General features: G+C 58.1%; 2 protein-coding genes across 3 annotated transcripts in view; both read right to left on the reverse strand.

Moving 5' to 3' along the window:
• Positions 1-13741, reverse strand: WDR81 (WD repeat domain 81). 2 transcript variants are annotated; one of them, XM_083348688.1, is made up of 11 exons: positions 13712-13741; positions 9736-13286; positions 9295-9402; positions 9002-9192; positions 4500-4690; positions 4117-4276; positions 3693-3834; positions 2850-3530; positions 1950-2095; positions 1626-1805; positions 1-1050 (listed from the first exon to the last, which is right to left on the reverse strand). In XM_083348688.1, the coding sequence occupies exons 2-11, from the start codon at positions 13256-13258 to the stop codon at positions 730-732; spliced, it is 5643 nt and encodes a 1880-aa protein (XP_083204814.1). In that variant the 5' UTR covers positions 13259-13286; positions 13712-13741; the 3' UTR covers positions 1-729. The 2 variants fall into 2 exon arrangements, with proteins under 2 accessions (XP_083204814.1, XP_083204815.1); XM_083348689.1 differs by lacking the exon at positions 13712-13741 and having other exon boundaries at positions 3693-3795; positions 9736-13359.
• Positions 1-13823, reverse strand: part of RPA1 (replication protein A1) — a 216070-nt gene that overhangs the window by 103824 nt on the left and 98423 nt on the right. The gene's annotated exons all lie outside the window — the stretch shown is intronic.

A 13823-nucleotide genomic window follows, 5' to 3' on the forward strand; every position in this document is an offset into this window, starting at 1 on the left:
GTAGTTTCTCAGGTTTATTTCTTGCAAATTCTTCAATCAGCAGTGAGAAACCCCACCCCACCCCAGTTCCAGGGAACAGAGGGAGAGTGCTGGCCTGGGCCGTCCCCAGGTATGTGTGTTTGTGTGTGGGGGGGCAAGGACTAAATGCACCCACAACCCCAGGGCGTTTCTAGCAAATCTTGAGGGTGGAACTGACACCCCCGCAGACACTGTCCAGCCGAGGAGTCCTTCTGGCCCCCTTGGAGGAAGATCGGGGGAGGGAGGGCTGGCTCCTGGGCAGGCAGAGGGCTTTGTGGCCAGGCAAAGAGTGTTTGGGGGGGGGAACGGGGGGCTTCCAATGCTTGGCCAACAATGGGAAGACTTGGAAGGGGCAGTCATGCCTTCCTGCCCAGAAGCCCCTTCCCCAAAGGGCTAATCAGGGCAGAGAAAGCAGCGGAGGGGGGAGCAGAGCGTGACAGTCCTGGCCCACCACCCAAAAGCCGTGGGATCTGCCGCTATTCCCTCCTTCCTGCTAGCCCCCAAGTTAGGGGAGAAGGGCATGACCCCCAGGCATCCAGGGGCATCTCTGCCAGTCCCCAGGGAGCATCAGGCACATACGGTGATGGGGGGGGGGTGTCTTGGCTTTACTTGTGCTGGGACTACGGGGGGAAGGGGCGTCCCCAACCTTCTGGTCCCCCCCCAGGGCTGGTGGCCAGCCACAACTGTCCCCCTCTGCTTCAGAAGCAGGGGCTACGCCAGCAGCCGGACAGTGCCGTTGTCCGAGCCCAGCAGCAGGTGGCATTTGGTGGGAAGGACGGTCAAGCTGGTGAGGGTCCCTCGGAAGTTCTCGGAGCTCAGCTTGGTGGTGCTGGAGGCTGAGGGCCCCTGGAAGGCGTAGACGCCGATTTTGTTGGCCACTGTGCCGGCCACCACCTCGTTGCCATAGAGGTCAAAGGTGTGGAGGGGCTCCGAGGCCGATTTGTACATCTGCAGGGGCTTCGGCTCCAGGTCTTTCCAGACAGTCAGTGAATGGTCGGAGGAGGAGCTGACCAGCACGTTGCCCTCGGTGGCCTAACAGGGAGAGGGAAGCAGCAAGTAAGCCTTGGCCCGGTGGTGAGAGTGGTGCGACAGTCCTCGGCCACTGCCCTCCTTTGTCCCTTTCCAGAATGGAAGGCGAGGCCAAGGGGTGGGAATCTGCTAGTGGGCAGTGCCCACTCCCAATCACCCTGAGGGGGCTGCAGGCTCCTTGGGGTGCCTGAATTCTGCCCAAGGAGCAAACCCCATCTGCTCAGTCCAGGGGAGGCTCCCAGCATCTTTGCCAACCAATGCCAGGGCAAAAGGGTGCGACCAGCATCAAAGGTCCTGGTGGGAACGGCCGCCAGCTCTTCCAGAGCTCCCACAGGCTCTGCTTCTATTCAAGCACCAGGCCAAGCCTGGCCCTCCTTGCTAGGCAGCCTCCTCGCTCTCTACGCACTTCTGGGTACTGGGCAACCCCAGAATCGGGCAGGTTGCGGGGTCTCCTGGAAGCGGCACCTCCAGCTGTAGGGCGCAGTGCAGGAGGGACCAAAACAGGGCCTGGAAGACCCAACTGGGCAGCTGCAGCCTTCATCCAGCCACACCTGAACCCTTCAAGGCCAGCAGCTCACCTTGACCTGCAGGATGTCTCCCTCGTGGGCTGACCAAGACTTCTGGATCAGGCCTGTACGGGTGTCCAGAAGGACCATGAAGCCAGAGGAGAAGCCGGCCGCCACGCTGCGCCCACTAGGACTGACAGCCAGGCAGCGGATGAGTCCAGCGTTTGCCCCGCTGGCCAGCCGGAATTCCTGCTGCAGAGCCGAGGAAGCAAAGAAATGTCAGAGGAGGGGCTGTCGCCCCCCCGTGACTATCCCTTCCCAGCCCAGAGCAAGACCCCTGCTCACCCCCGCCCGGCCACTCCTCACCTCCCCCCCCCCCGTGGCCCCAGGCCCTACCTGCCAGCCTGGCTTCCGGTGGTCAATGAAGCGAAGCACCGAGTCCGCGCTGGCGATGCTGATGCTGCCGTGGGGGGGAGGCATGGGGCAGAGCGCGGTGACAGGCGCCTTGGAGTCCAGCACTTCAAAGGTACGAACTACTTTGCCTGCCAAAGAGACCCAGCTGAGCTGTGCCCGAGAGGGAAGGGGCGGCACCGCCATTAGGGGAAGGGGCCATGCCCAGGAAGCACTGGAGGGGATTGAGAGACCCTCCCCAATGCCCTGACCCAAACTAAGAGGAGTTGTGGGGCACCGATGTGTGAAGCAGTCTCTGAGTTCCTCCCAAATTGTCTCTCTGAAAGGGGGGAGGGGTTGGGGGGGTCTCTTGCTGCATGTGAAAGTACACCCTGATGCACCACTGACCTCGTCTCCTACCGTAACCCACTTAGAGCAACTGCCAGCTGCCGCCTGGCGTGCGCTCGTGTGCGTGTGACCCTCTGCCCTGAACCCTGGGGAGTGGGGATGCTTGGTGGGGGGAAAGCAGCTCTGACACCAACCTTGTCCGTGCAATTGGCAGGACAACCTGCCACACACCTTACGGGCAAGTGTTTACCAAGTGGGCTACCTAGCCAGGGCCTTTCGACGGGGAATGGAACTGCCCCACGGGGGTTCCTGTCAGGTGAGGAGGGGGTCTCTCCAATTGAGGAGTCAACCCAACCGCTGCATCAGCTTTGGGCCCCAGGAGCTGACGAGGGAGACCTCTCAGTGTTGAGCCTCAGCCAGACCCTCTGCCAGGGACTGACCACAAGAGCCGACCCCACGATGGCCATGGAAAGAAGTGCGTGGAGACCTCCCAGGCTCCTGGCACAAGCACCTCAGGGTCCATCCACGCCATTTGCTCATGGAGAGGGGGTTGCCTACCAGTGGGGGCGTCCCAGATGTGGATGGTGCCGTCACAGCTGACCACGTGCTGCGGGGCCTCCAGCAGGCCGACGTAGAAGACGGACTTCTTGTGCCGGTCGTAGGTCAGCCGGGGCTTGGTCTCGTGGCTGCCGTCCCCCCGGTTGTAGAGGGGCCAGAGGCGCACGGTCTTGTCCTTGCTGCCGCTCAGGAAGAAGTCCTCCCCACTCAGAGCGGCCACGCACTTGACCGCACCCCCGTGGCCCACAAAGCTTTGCAGCTTGATCTGGTGGAAGTGGAAGGGGGCATCGTGCCGGCTGACCCCGATCTCGTACTGCCAGTACGCCAGCCAGTTGCCCAGGAGGAGGCGAGCGCTGCGCCGCAGCTCCTGCTTCAGTGTCTCCCCCTCCTGGCCCCACGGTTTGGGGCAGAGGCTGCCCCTGGCCCCGTTCAAGGGCTCCTGCTGGGCTTCGGAGGGGACCTGGATGCGGTTGCCCACCAGCACGCTCCCGAAGGTGCCCGATCGCATGTCCTCAGCCAGGCCGGAGGAGGGCTCGGCCCCCAGCGCCTCCTGCTCCGAGGGGGCCTGGCCCGGCCCAGCAGCTGCCTGCCTCCCTGACGAGGGACTGGTTTGCTCCAGGTGAAGGCTGGCCAGCTGCCTGACCAAGGCGTGGTTCGGCACAATCGTGTGAAAGGCGTCACCTGCCAGGAGGGGAAGAACAACTGAGAAACGTGCCGATTGGAGAGTTCTGCTCCCCAACTGCACCCCAACTGATGGAGGAGAAGCCCAGCCCCCCCTCTCTTGCAGGGCGCAGGAGAAAAGAGGAGCAGGAACAAGGGGGGGGGGGAGAACAGGGGTCTCACCCAGCAGGCAAGAGAAGGGCACAAAGGCAACGTAGGCCATTTCTGGGCTGAAAACTTTCTGGAGCTCCAGGAGAGCAGAGGCGTCCACAGAAAGCGGCTGGCCCTGCAAAAGGGGACCGCCTTTGTCACACCTGCAGAAAGGCTGAAGGGGAAGGAAACGGTCCAGCCACTCGCCCACCGCCTCCTTTTAGGCCAGGGGACCTTCCTGGTACTTCAGAAGGCAGCTGGCTCATTTCTGAAGCAGCCACTGTCCAGATCTCTGCACACCATCCAGACTGGACATCCCCCAGGAGCCCCATTGACCATCACCCGCAGGATTCCCAGAGGCGTATTGGCGGGGATAATCTGGGGTGGGCATCCCTGTCCCCTCCTCCGCCATGGCCTCCCCACCGAGGAGCCCCTCTCCCCGCAGCCACAGACTTACGGACTCCGAGGGCAGCAAGGAGAAGCTCTCGAAGAAGCCCCGGAGGGTGCTGCGCAGGTGCTGCTGAGCCATCTCCGGTCCGATCCGTAAACAAACCAGCATCATCAAGCGGATGGTTTTCAGACACAAGACGACCCGGCCCTGGACCCCACTGGGGAAACTGGAGGGAAGAGACTCTCAGCACCCATCACTCTGCCCAGCGTGCCTGCCCAGCGCCCCCCTCCGCAGCTGCCCCCCTGGAATCACAGGCATCAGCTTAAGGGGTGTTGATTGTCCTAGCAGCCCTGCTAGGGGATCCCTTGCTGCTGTGCAAGTGTGCCGAAGGGGGGAGGCCAGTGTTGCTCTGGCCGTGGCCACTCCGCCCCCCTCCTGGCCAGGCGCACCTGAGGGTGGGCGAGGTGAGGAAGCTGAGAAGGGGAAGCAGGACCTCCTGGCTGATCCTGGGCAGGATGTCCATCAGGGTGCTGTCCGACAGGTAGACCACGATCTTCTGTCCCAGCGTCACGGCTGCCAGGAGCCCGGCTTCCTTGCGGCTGTTCAACCGGCTGGCTGCCGCCCCTCCCCCAGGAGCTACCTGGAGGGAAAGGCTAGCGTATGACCCCCCCGTATGACCCTCACAAACAACCACAGAGCTGAAGTCCCCTCGCCCAGCCCACGGGCTGCGCCACGACAGCATCTCCCGCCATGGGAAAGAGGGACCCTGATGGGGATACCGAGGGTTTGGGGAGGGGGGCCCAGTCCAGTCCATGGCAGGGAAGGACAGGTGCTCAGGACCCGTCTTCTCCAGGACAGATTCTCACAGACTTCCAGGCAACCCCTAGAGGTCAGAAAGGGTTAGACTTCATGCACTGGACTGGCTGGGGTTTTCCTTAACAGATGGTGGGAATGAGAAGCTCTCTCCAGACAGGCTAATTGACAAGTCAGGTAAGCGGGGGGGGGGGAGCTGTGTGGCAAGACAGTTAAATGGGCTGGCGCAGAACGATCATCTGTGGGTCCCTGTTTCAAACAGGTGCATTTGTGACAACGACAGTTACTGACCAAAGATGAAGATGACATGAAATGGGGGGAGGAGTATAGTTAGTATTGTATGTGGCATAAATTAAATAAGAGTTTTGGAAAAAATATTGGAGCAAACAGGGTAGGAGCCAATGGTGGAAAGTGGCTGCCTGATGCTGCCACAGCCCCATCACCCCACGGCCTGCCAATCACCCCTCACTGTGCCACTTTCAGGCAGTGGGTTTTAAGAGGAGACGACCCAGGAACAGAAAGGGGGTCTCTGGGGGAGGAGGAAACACTCGTGTGAGGCTCTCCCAGGAAGTGACCCCTGGATAGAGTATATCCAGAACAAATATAGGGTTAAGAAGTTTCATGTAGCATTTGAATAAGTCTTTCTTCTCTTTTTCTTTCTTTATTTCTTTCTTTTTCTTTTTTTTCTCTATATATATTTAATATCATTAAGGTTTATATTATCCTATACAAGCTAGAGAGTGATGGATTTTAGAGTTTATGGTTGTTAGTATATGGTTGTTTATGATTGTTTTTTTTCTATACCTTGTATTTAGCTCTGGGAAGTCGGGGGGGAGGGGTAGGGAGGGAGGGAGAGGGGAGGGGGAGGGGGGACTGTTAAAGATAAACTGTATGTTAAAACTTTTCAATAAAAAAAAAAAGAGGAGACGACCCAGGAACAGAAAGGGGGTCTCTGGGGGAGGAGGAAACACTCGTGTGAGGCTCTCCCAGGAAGTGACCCCTCCCACAATGGAGGGGGAGTCCTGCTTCTGCCTCAGATGGAAGAGCCGAAATAAAAATGAGGAACTGCATGCAGACTTCTGGTCCTGCGTGCAGTGCAGCAGTTGAGGGGTTCAGGACTCTGTGCCTTCCAGCTGAGTTTCTTCCTGTTAGGGGACCCTAAATGGGCCAAAAGCCGCCCCGGAGAGGTGGCAATGAAGGAAGGAAGTCCCAGGGACCTCGGAGAGATGGCGGTCGACCCGATCGGTTCAGGAGAAGCCTTCCAGAAACCAACAGGAGAAAGGCTAGCCTAATTCCAGAGTCTAGCCCAAGCTGTGACCAACCGAAGTCAAAAGCACTATTTTAAGCTGATCGTAAACAGTGTGCTTGAATCTGGGTAAGAGCATTGATTTTCTCTATCCTATCAACTTTCCTGAAGGGGAGAAATTCCCAAGAAGCAAAAAAAAAACAAAAAAACCTCAGAGAGTGAAGGGGGGCAGGGTTGCCCACCCTTTTGTTAAGGGAAGCAGCAAATTGAACCTTTCATGGAGGAATAAAATCTGAAAAATGAACCAGTGCTGACACCTACTGGTGGATGAGGATTATGATAGTCATGGTAAAATCTGGGGGGGAAACTAATCTCTCTCTACTTGTGACCTTTAAAGCTTTAACCATAGAGAACAGCTGTGTAGATAAAGTGAGACTTACAAAAATGAGGGAACAACAAAAAAAGAACTTTTTTGAACTCTCTGGACTATAAGTATTTATTCAACTCTGACTCCAAAGCTATTTCCAGAGTGGGGGGGGGGGGGAATCTGGACTTTTGGTCATCATGGAAAATCAGAGATTTATAGGAAATACTTATAAAGAAAAAATGAATATTTTTCAAGTGGAGATATATGATATGTTGCACCTTGCTGAATAGTAGCAACTGTGAGAGAGATCTCGGAGTCCTAGTGGACAATCAAATATGAGCCAGCCGTGTGCTGCAGCTGCCAAAAAAGCCAACACAATGCTAGGCTGCATTAACAGAGGGATAGAATCAAGATCAAGTGAAGTACTAATACCACTTTAAAATGCTTTGGTAAGGCCACACCTGGAATACGGCATCCAATTTTGGTTGCCACGATGTAAAAAAAGATGTGGAGACTCTAGAAAGGGTACAGAGAAGAGCAAGAAAGATGATTAGGGGGCTGGAGGCTAAAACATATAGGGAACGGTTGCTGGAATTGGGTATGTGTAGTTTAATGAAGAGAAGGACTAGAAGGGGAACATGAGGGCAGTCTTCCAGTATCTCAGGGGCTGCCCCAAAGAAGAGGGAGTCAAGCTATTCTCCAAAGCGCCTGAAGGCAGGACGAGAAGCGACGGATGGAAACTCATCAAGGAGAGAAGCAACCTAGAACTAAGGAGAAACTTCCTGACAGTGAGAACAACTAACCATTGGAACTCCTTGCCTCCAGAAGCTGTGAATGCTCCAACACTGGAAGTTTTTAAGAAGAGACTGGACAGCCATTTGCCTGAAATGGTATAGGGTTTCCTGCCTGAGCAGGGGGTTGGACTAGATGACCTCCAAGGTCCCTTCCAACATTATTATTATTATTATTATTATTATTATTATTATTATTATTATTATTATCATTATTACTATTACTATTATTATTATTACTACTACTACTACTACAAAACAAACTTGAGGAGGAGAAAAAAGACTGGATAAAACACACTACAGAGATAGCAGGGAAAGCGGTGGAAGTGAAGAGAGGAAGCGGAGAGAGAAAGCAGGAAAAGGTCTCCCCATAAAGACGGGAGTGGGCAAATGGCCCCAAGAAAGATACTGATTTACTTCTTGTACCTACAGCAACATTTAGGAAAAACCTTTTGATTCAGCAAATACACATCGATTAAGAAAGACACCGGGCAAAGGAAAAAGACTAAAGCGGAAACAAAGAAAATAGATGATGGGACTTATCAGAGAGAATACTTAAAAAAGAAACATTTGTTTGAACAGGGTTAAAGAAAGAAAAAATTGGAATATATATGCTATTCCAAGAGGGACGGATTCTCTCGTTTCTCTTTTGTGTTCTTTTCTTGGTACGAGTGACATAAAGAAGTTGAAATGACTTAAACAAAGGAAATGTTTTAGATACTTAAATGTGACTGAATTTAAGAAAATCACAATGGATAAAAAAAGTTTTGAATAAGAGTTAAAGGACTAGGTGACTAGATGTACTGAACGGAATGTTTAAAGATGAAATATATTCTTAATTATGGCTAAAAAGAATAAGAAATTGAGGAAATTAATATAGACTAGCCTAAGAGCTAAGATATATATATATATTAAGTAGTACGTTATTTCTTATGTTTCTTTACTCTTGCTCTCCTTTCTTTCTTTATCATTTTATCGATTTCTTAAGAAATGTAAAAGTGTGAGATGGCTTATATGGAAAAAGTAGAGTTAAATTTGTGTGTGTGTGTGTGTTATTTATCAAAACAGTAAGACTTGTATCAACTAAATCAACTAAAATTATTATATGGAATATGGATTATAGAAATTGTTGATTGTTTTACAAATGTAACCCAGACAACACACTGTTCACCAATTATTAAGTGATTTATGTGTTTTTTTTTAAATCAACAAAATACAAAAACAAACAATGAGGAACTGCACGCTGGAACCGAAAGGAGAACAGCCAGCGATGGGCCTCTTTTGCGAAATGGATCAGTCCAGGGAGGCGCAGCTGACAAAACGGTCCCCACCTTGGCTGAGGGCACAACAGGGGTGGGGTGGGGGTGCGGCTCAGCCCCCTGGCCTGCAGGATCCCTGAGAGCAGGAGGGAGGCTGCTGCGCAAGGAAGCCCAGCCTGGCTAAGGGCAACCTCTACGTGCCGACGGATGGGCAGCCCGTCGTCTTTCAGCTTGGAGGGCAGGAACCCTCCAAGAAATGCTCCCTGCTCGGCCAGCCGCTTGATGCCCACACCTGCCCCTCGGCCTCTCCTGGGGGCCCAGGCACCAAACTCGGGGTGGCATTTTTAACCAAAGGGAAGGGGGCTACGGATCTCCCACGAATAACACCTGCAGCCGTGGCCACTACTGCCAACGCTTCCCGAGTGGGAGCCATGGGGGTTAAGAGGGGGACTGGGGCAGAAGGTGGAAGACTGACCAGGTAGCTGATGTAGGGCAGGTAGAGGTAGGTGAGGACCGGCTCCCCGTAGAGGTGTGCTATATGGACCAGGCAGGTGAGCACCGGCTCAGAGACCACGTCGCCTGCCACAGGCCGCCTCTGCTCCAGGTTTCCAGCGCTCGGAGGGCCACCTTCTTCGGCCCCAGCCACGAACTGCTGTCTGCTTGCACCTGTGGGGAGCAGGAGTGTGGCCCGGGAGACAGGAGGGAGGCATCCTCAGCCTTGCCAGCTGCGCCACATTGCCATCCCTCCCACCCAGCAGAGGAGCCTACCCAGATAGCAGGAGGCCAGCAGCCGGAGGAGGTTTCTGGCGACATACCGGCAGGCGGTGGTGGGGCCCAGCTTGGCCGACAGCCACCGCACCATCTTGCAGGCTGTGTCTGCAGACAAGAGGGCAGATAAACTGCAGCTCCACCACACCCAAAGCTCACAGCCCCCCTGGTTCTTCCGCTTGCCTTCCCCACCCGTCCATGCCAGGACAGGCAGAGCTTCCTGATGCTATGGTGGGGCCTTGGGACCTCTCCCCATCTCATGGCTCTCCCCTCCCGGATCATGACCACCCTCTATGTGGGGCGCTCCTGCTCTTCAAGCCAGCCAAGGGGGAACCCTGAGCAGCGACCCGCTTCGTAGATCAATGCCCAGCAAGCTCAAAGACACCCACGACCAGCACTCTTCACAGGGTGCATCTCAGTTGCACTGAGCCGGCAACTCACCTAGCAGGATACTCTGCTCTTTGTCCACATCCTGGTCCAGCAGATCCTGCCGGTTTTCCCCAGCCTCGGCCTGCCTATCTTCCTCGGTCAGACTGGGCTCCGCAGAGGGACCAGCAGCGCCTGAGAAGACCGGCTCTTCTGCAGCCAAAGCAGCCTCTCTGCGGCTTTCTTCCCCATCCTCCTCCTCCTCCTCCTCCTCCTCTTCCTCCTCCTCCTCCTCCTCGACGTGCTTCGGGTCCCGGCTGCCATCCAGGCCCTGGAGGCCGGCGGCTTTGTCCCGCGGGTCCTCCCCCAGCAGCCCCTCACCAGCACCACCCTTATCACTCAGCTGGCCCAGGCTCAGGGCCTCAGCCAGGTAGAGGCCATTGGGAAGCTCCTCGCTCTCTGGCGGGTAGGCCTGGTCGTGCAGGCTGATGCCGGACATGTAGCTCACCAGCTCCAGGCCGGCGTCCCCCTTGGCCTCCTCCCCAAAGGACCGAGAGGCCGGGCTGCTCCTGTCGCTCTCCTCACTGTCCTCCTCCGCCGTGCTCAGCAGCAAGGCCTTGTTCTCCTCCCGGAAGGAGCCCTCGGCACCCCCCAGCACCTGCAGGATGTGGGGCAGCAGGTGGGCAAGGAAGGGCTGCAGCCCCAACCGGGCCATCAGCTGGGCCACGAAGCAGTCCGTGTAGAGGTAGAAACGGCCGTGGAGGCCCCGGGGGCTCTCATAGGCCCCAATCAGGAGCTTGAGCAGGTACTTGTTGGTGTTCTTGGGGCCCAGGGCTCTGGCGATGGGCTCAAAGAGGTACCAGGCGGCATGGACAGCCGTCCTCTGCTCGGACAGCAGGGCCAGGATGAAGGGCAGCAGGATCTCCAGGCCTTCGGGAGTGATGCCACTCAGCACCCCGTCCAGCTGCTGCCACAGCTGGAAGACCAGCTCCCGGCCCTGCCCCTCATCCCCGGCCTCCTGGGAGAGGTAGGTCAGGATGAACCTGTGCAGGGCAGGGAAGTACGCCGGGAAGGGCAGGACCCCGCTGTAGGGGCTCAGCAGCTGCGACGGGCATGGTGGGGGCAGCCCTTGCCAGACGGGCTGGTAGGCGAACAGCTGGGGTCCCCTGCTGCTCTGCGCCTCTCCGAGAAGCTGGGGGTCAGGAATCTTCAGCTGCAGCAGCACCTCCAGCAAATGCTGGAGTGGAGGGGGGACCTCCTTGGGGTGAAGCCGGCAGAGCCTCCGGATGGCTTGGAAGCGCTCCCGCAGCGAGGCCGTCGGCTTGGAGGTGCGGAGCTTGCTGGCAAAGAGGATCTCACCCACCAGCACCCCCAGGACCTGCATGTCCCTCTGGAAAAGGTCTGAGAGAGCCACTGGGAGCTGCGAGGGGGGCTGCTCCAGCCGGTCCACTGCCCCATGCACGGCCTTCAGCAGGAAAGTGTCCAGCTTCTCCAGTTCCTCCAAGGCCTGAAGCGGCTGGTGGCCCTCCGGCAGGACCACCTTCTCCTCTGCCCCTTCCACCTGGAAGAGGAGGGCAGGGGCCTTGGTCCTCCAGCCAAGTGGCCTGCTGTCCACAGGGAAGCCGGGACCCTGGGCAGGAGAACCAGGTGCCTCCGAGCCTCTGGCAGGTGCCGGGCCAGACTCCAGGGCCTCTGCTCCCTGCTCCACCTCTTCTTCCATGCTCAGCCCAATCCTGCTCTCACAGGTAGCAGCGCTGGTGACCAGCCCACCGGCCGCCTGGCTCCCCTTGGGAGTCTCCAGCACTCGTGTTTCTTGGATGGTGGGGATGAGAGGCCGGGTGGAGAGAGGGGCCTCCGCAGGCAGAAGGGTGGCCCCCACCAGTCGCCTAGGGTGGGGCTGGTCAAAGAGCTGCACGACTCCGTAGCTGGTGAGGTGGGTATGGTTGTCCACCAGGTGCAGGCAGACATTCTTCTCCTTGACTGCCTCTTTACCCAGCAGCTTGTAGCCAAAGGTCAGGTCAATCCAGTGGTGCAGGTCCCGAGAGACCTCCAGGCTCTCCAGCAGGGCCCGGTGGGCAGCAACGAACTCTTCGCAGGAGCCGTACCAGGACGGCACCTCCAGATCCGGCATGTCAGGGTGGATGGACTTGAAGATGGTGGGGTCGGAGTAGAACTCGGGGATGCACTCGTCGGGGGTCCAAGCCTGCATGCGCTCGAGGTTGGCGGGGTATTCGTTGGGCTCCCACTGGGACCGGACGTGGGAGCACAGCACCGCCTTGGGAGTCCGGCGGGCTGTGTAGACGTAATAGGTGATGTCGGAGAGGACGTCCGAGATGTGATGAGGAACATGGGGCTGTTCCCCACTGAGGCCACTGCCCCCTACCACAAAGGCCTGCTTGGTCATCTCATAGGTGAAGTCCAGCTGTTTGTCCCCCTTGTTTAGCCGGAACTTGGACTTCCGCAGGTCCCGGAATTGGCCTCCTTGGGGGGTGAAGTCCATCACCCAAGGGAGCACCGGGTGATAGTTGGGGTCCCTCGGGCGCCGCCCCGCCAAACGATTCAGGTGCATGAGGTACTCAAAGTTGCTGAGGCGGCCGTGCACCCAGTCCAGCACCAGATCCCCAAGGTCTGGCAGGGCCCCTGCCCCTTCTGCAGCAGCGGGACCCCTGGGCACCTGGCCCTCCGCTGAGCCCTGGCCTGGAGTGCTTGAGGCCACTGCCACGCCTCCTCCCTGCCTGGCCTCCTCCCTGCCCGGCTGCTCGTACCCTTGAAGTGGGACTCTGAGCCGAGCACACAGCTTCTCGTCCACGGACACATCCTCCAGCGAGAACATGCCACACGCCAGGCCCGCCTCGTGGCAGGCTTGCATAGCCAGCAAGACCTGGAAGAGGATAAAGAGCAGCTTGGCGTGGCTGTTCATCAGCTTGGCGGGGCTGAAGGTGATGAGGTCATGCAGGGAGTACCAGACGTACGGGAAGACCAGGTAGAGCATCTCTGGGGACTCCAACAGGGTGTCCGCCTGCAGGACGCTGGAGAAGCGTGGGGGTGTGTGGCCAGGGACCTCCTCCTCTTTGGCAGGAGAGGAGCCGGAGGGGGTCCTCCCCACAGGGACGACGGGGCAGCAGTAGAGCTTCTGCAGGGCCGCCCGGAGCCCCTCCAGGGCCTGGACAGAGGCCGGAGCCAGGGCTGGGTAGTAGCGCTGGACATACAAGCGATGGGCTTGGTTCCATAGATTCCTACAGTTCTGGGAAGCCACCCTGCGCATGAACTTGTGAAGGGTCTCTGGAGCCCCTGGGGGCTCTTTCTGCCCGTTGGCATTTGTGGTCAGCTGGTAGCGCAGGCAAGGTTTGTGCAGCCCGTGGATTTCCACTCGGGTCCAGCCCGTGGGCAGCTTCTGAACGGAGTGCTGGAGACAGGCGTGGACCTCCATCTCGCTGAGGCCCTCTGGCTGCGGGCACAGAACAGGCAGCGCCCCCCGCTCCTTTAGGCTGGCCAGCCATTTCAGGGGCACGAGAGCGACGACGTGGGAGCCCCTGAGCAGCAGCTGGCTGTGGGCGATGCCCAGGTCTTTCTCCACCTGCTCCAGGAGGGGATCCATTCCGGCGACGGCAGCTCCTTACCATTCCCTGCAGAGGCAAAGCGCCCGGGTCACACCGCCGACCGGGAACCAACGCCGGGAAGCAGAAGCGGGCGAAGCAGGGCTGGCAGTCGCACTTCGGCAGCCCCTCCCCGGAGCAAAGCCACGGGTCTCCCCCCTCCCCAGGAGCTGGGGGCGCCGCCTTTGCTCGCCTCTCTGTCGCCCCCTCCAGAGCGCCCCCCGACGCCCCCCCTCACGGGCGCCTTCGCTCCCGGCCCCTCCCGCGCGCATCCCCCTCCAAACCTGGAGTTCCGGGACCCCCGCCGAAAGCGCCTCCGAGCCGGCTAGCGGGAAGGGGCGCACGAGGCGAAGGCGCCGGCCGGACACCGTTCCCGGCACAGCCCGGCGGGGGGGGAGGGAGGGGAGTGGGGCGGGGCGACCGTACCTCTCCCCCCGCCCGGAGCCGGAGCTCACCCGGAGCGCGCAGCAGAGCCGCCTGCCGCCATGTTGGATCAGCTGACGGGCGAGTCACGTGGCGCCGCTTCTGGCCAAGGACGCGAAGTCCACGTGGCCGCCGCGTCTAGGA

This window comes from Vipera ursinii, assembly GCF_947247035.1.
Source record: "Vipera ursinii genome assembly, chromosome: 1".
NCBI lineage: Eukaryota > Metazoa > Chordata > Lepidosauria > Squamata > Viperidae > Vipera > Vipera ursinii.

Bases quoted from the DNA above. Each gene is read 5' to 3' on its own strand.
- WDR81 (XM_083348688.1), bottom strand. From the start codon at position 13,258: ATGGATCCCCTCCTGGAGCAGGTGGAGAAAGACCTGGGCATCGCCCAC. The intron at 9,403-9,735 runs GTGAGTTGCCGG...TCTTGTCTGCAG, and splicing joins AGAGCAGAGTATCCTGCTAG to ACACAGCCTGCAAGATGGTG. The intron at 2,096-2,849 runs GTAGGCAACCCC...TCTCTTTGGCAG, and splicing joins CATCTGGGACGCCCCCACTG to GCAAAGTAGTTCGTACCTTT.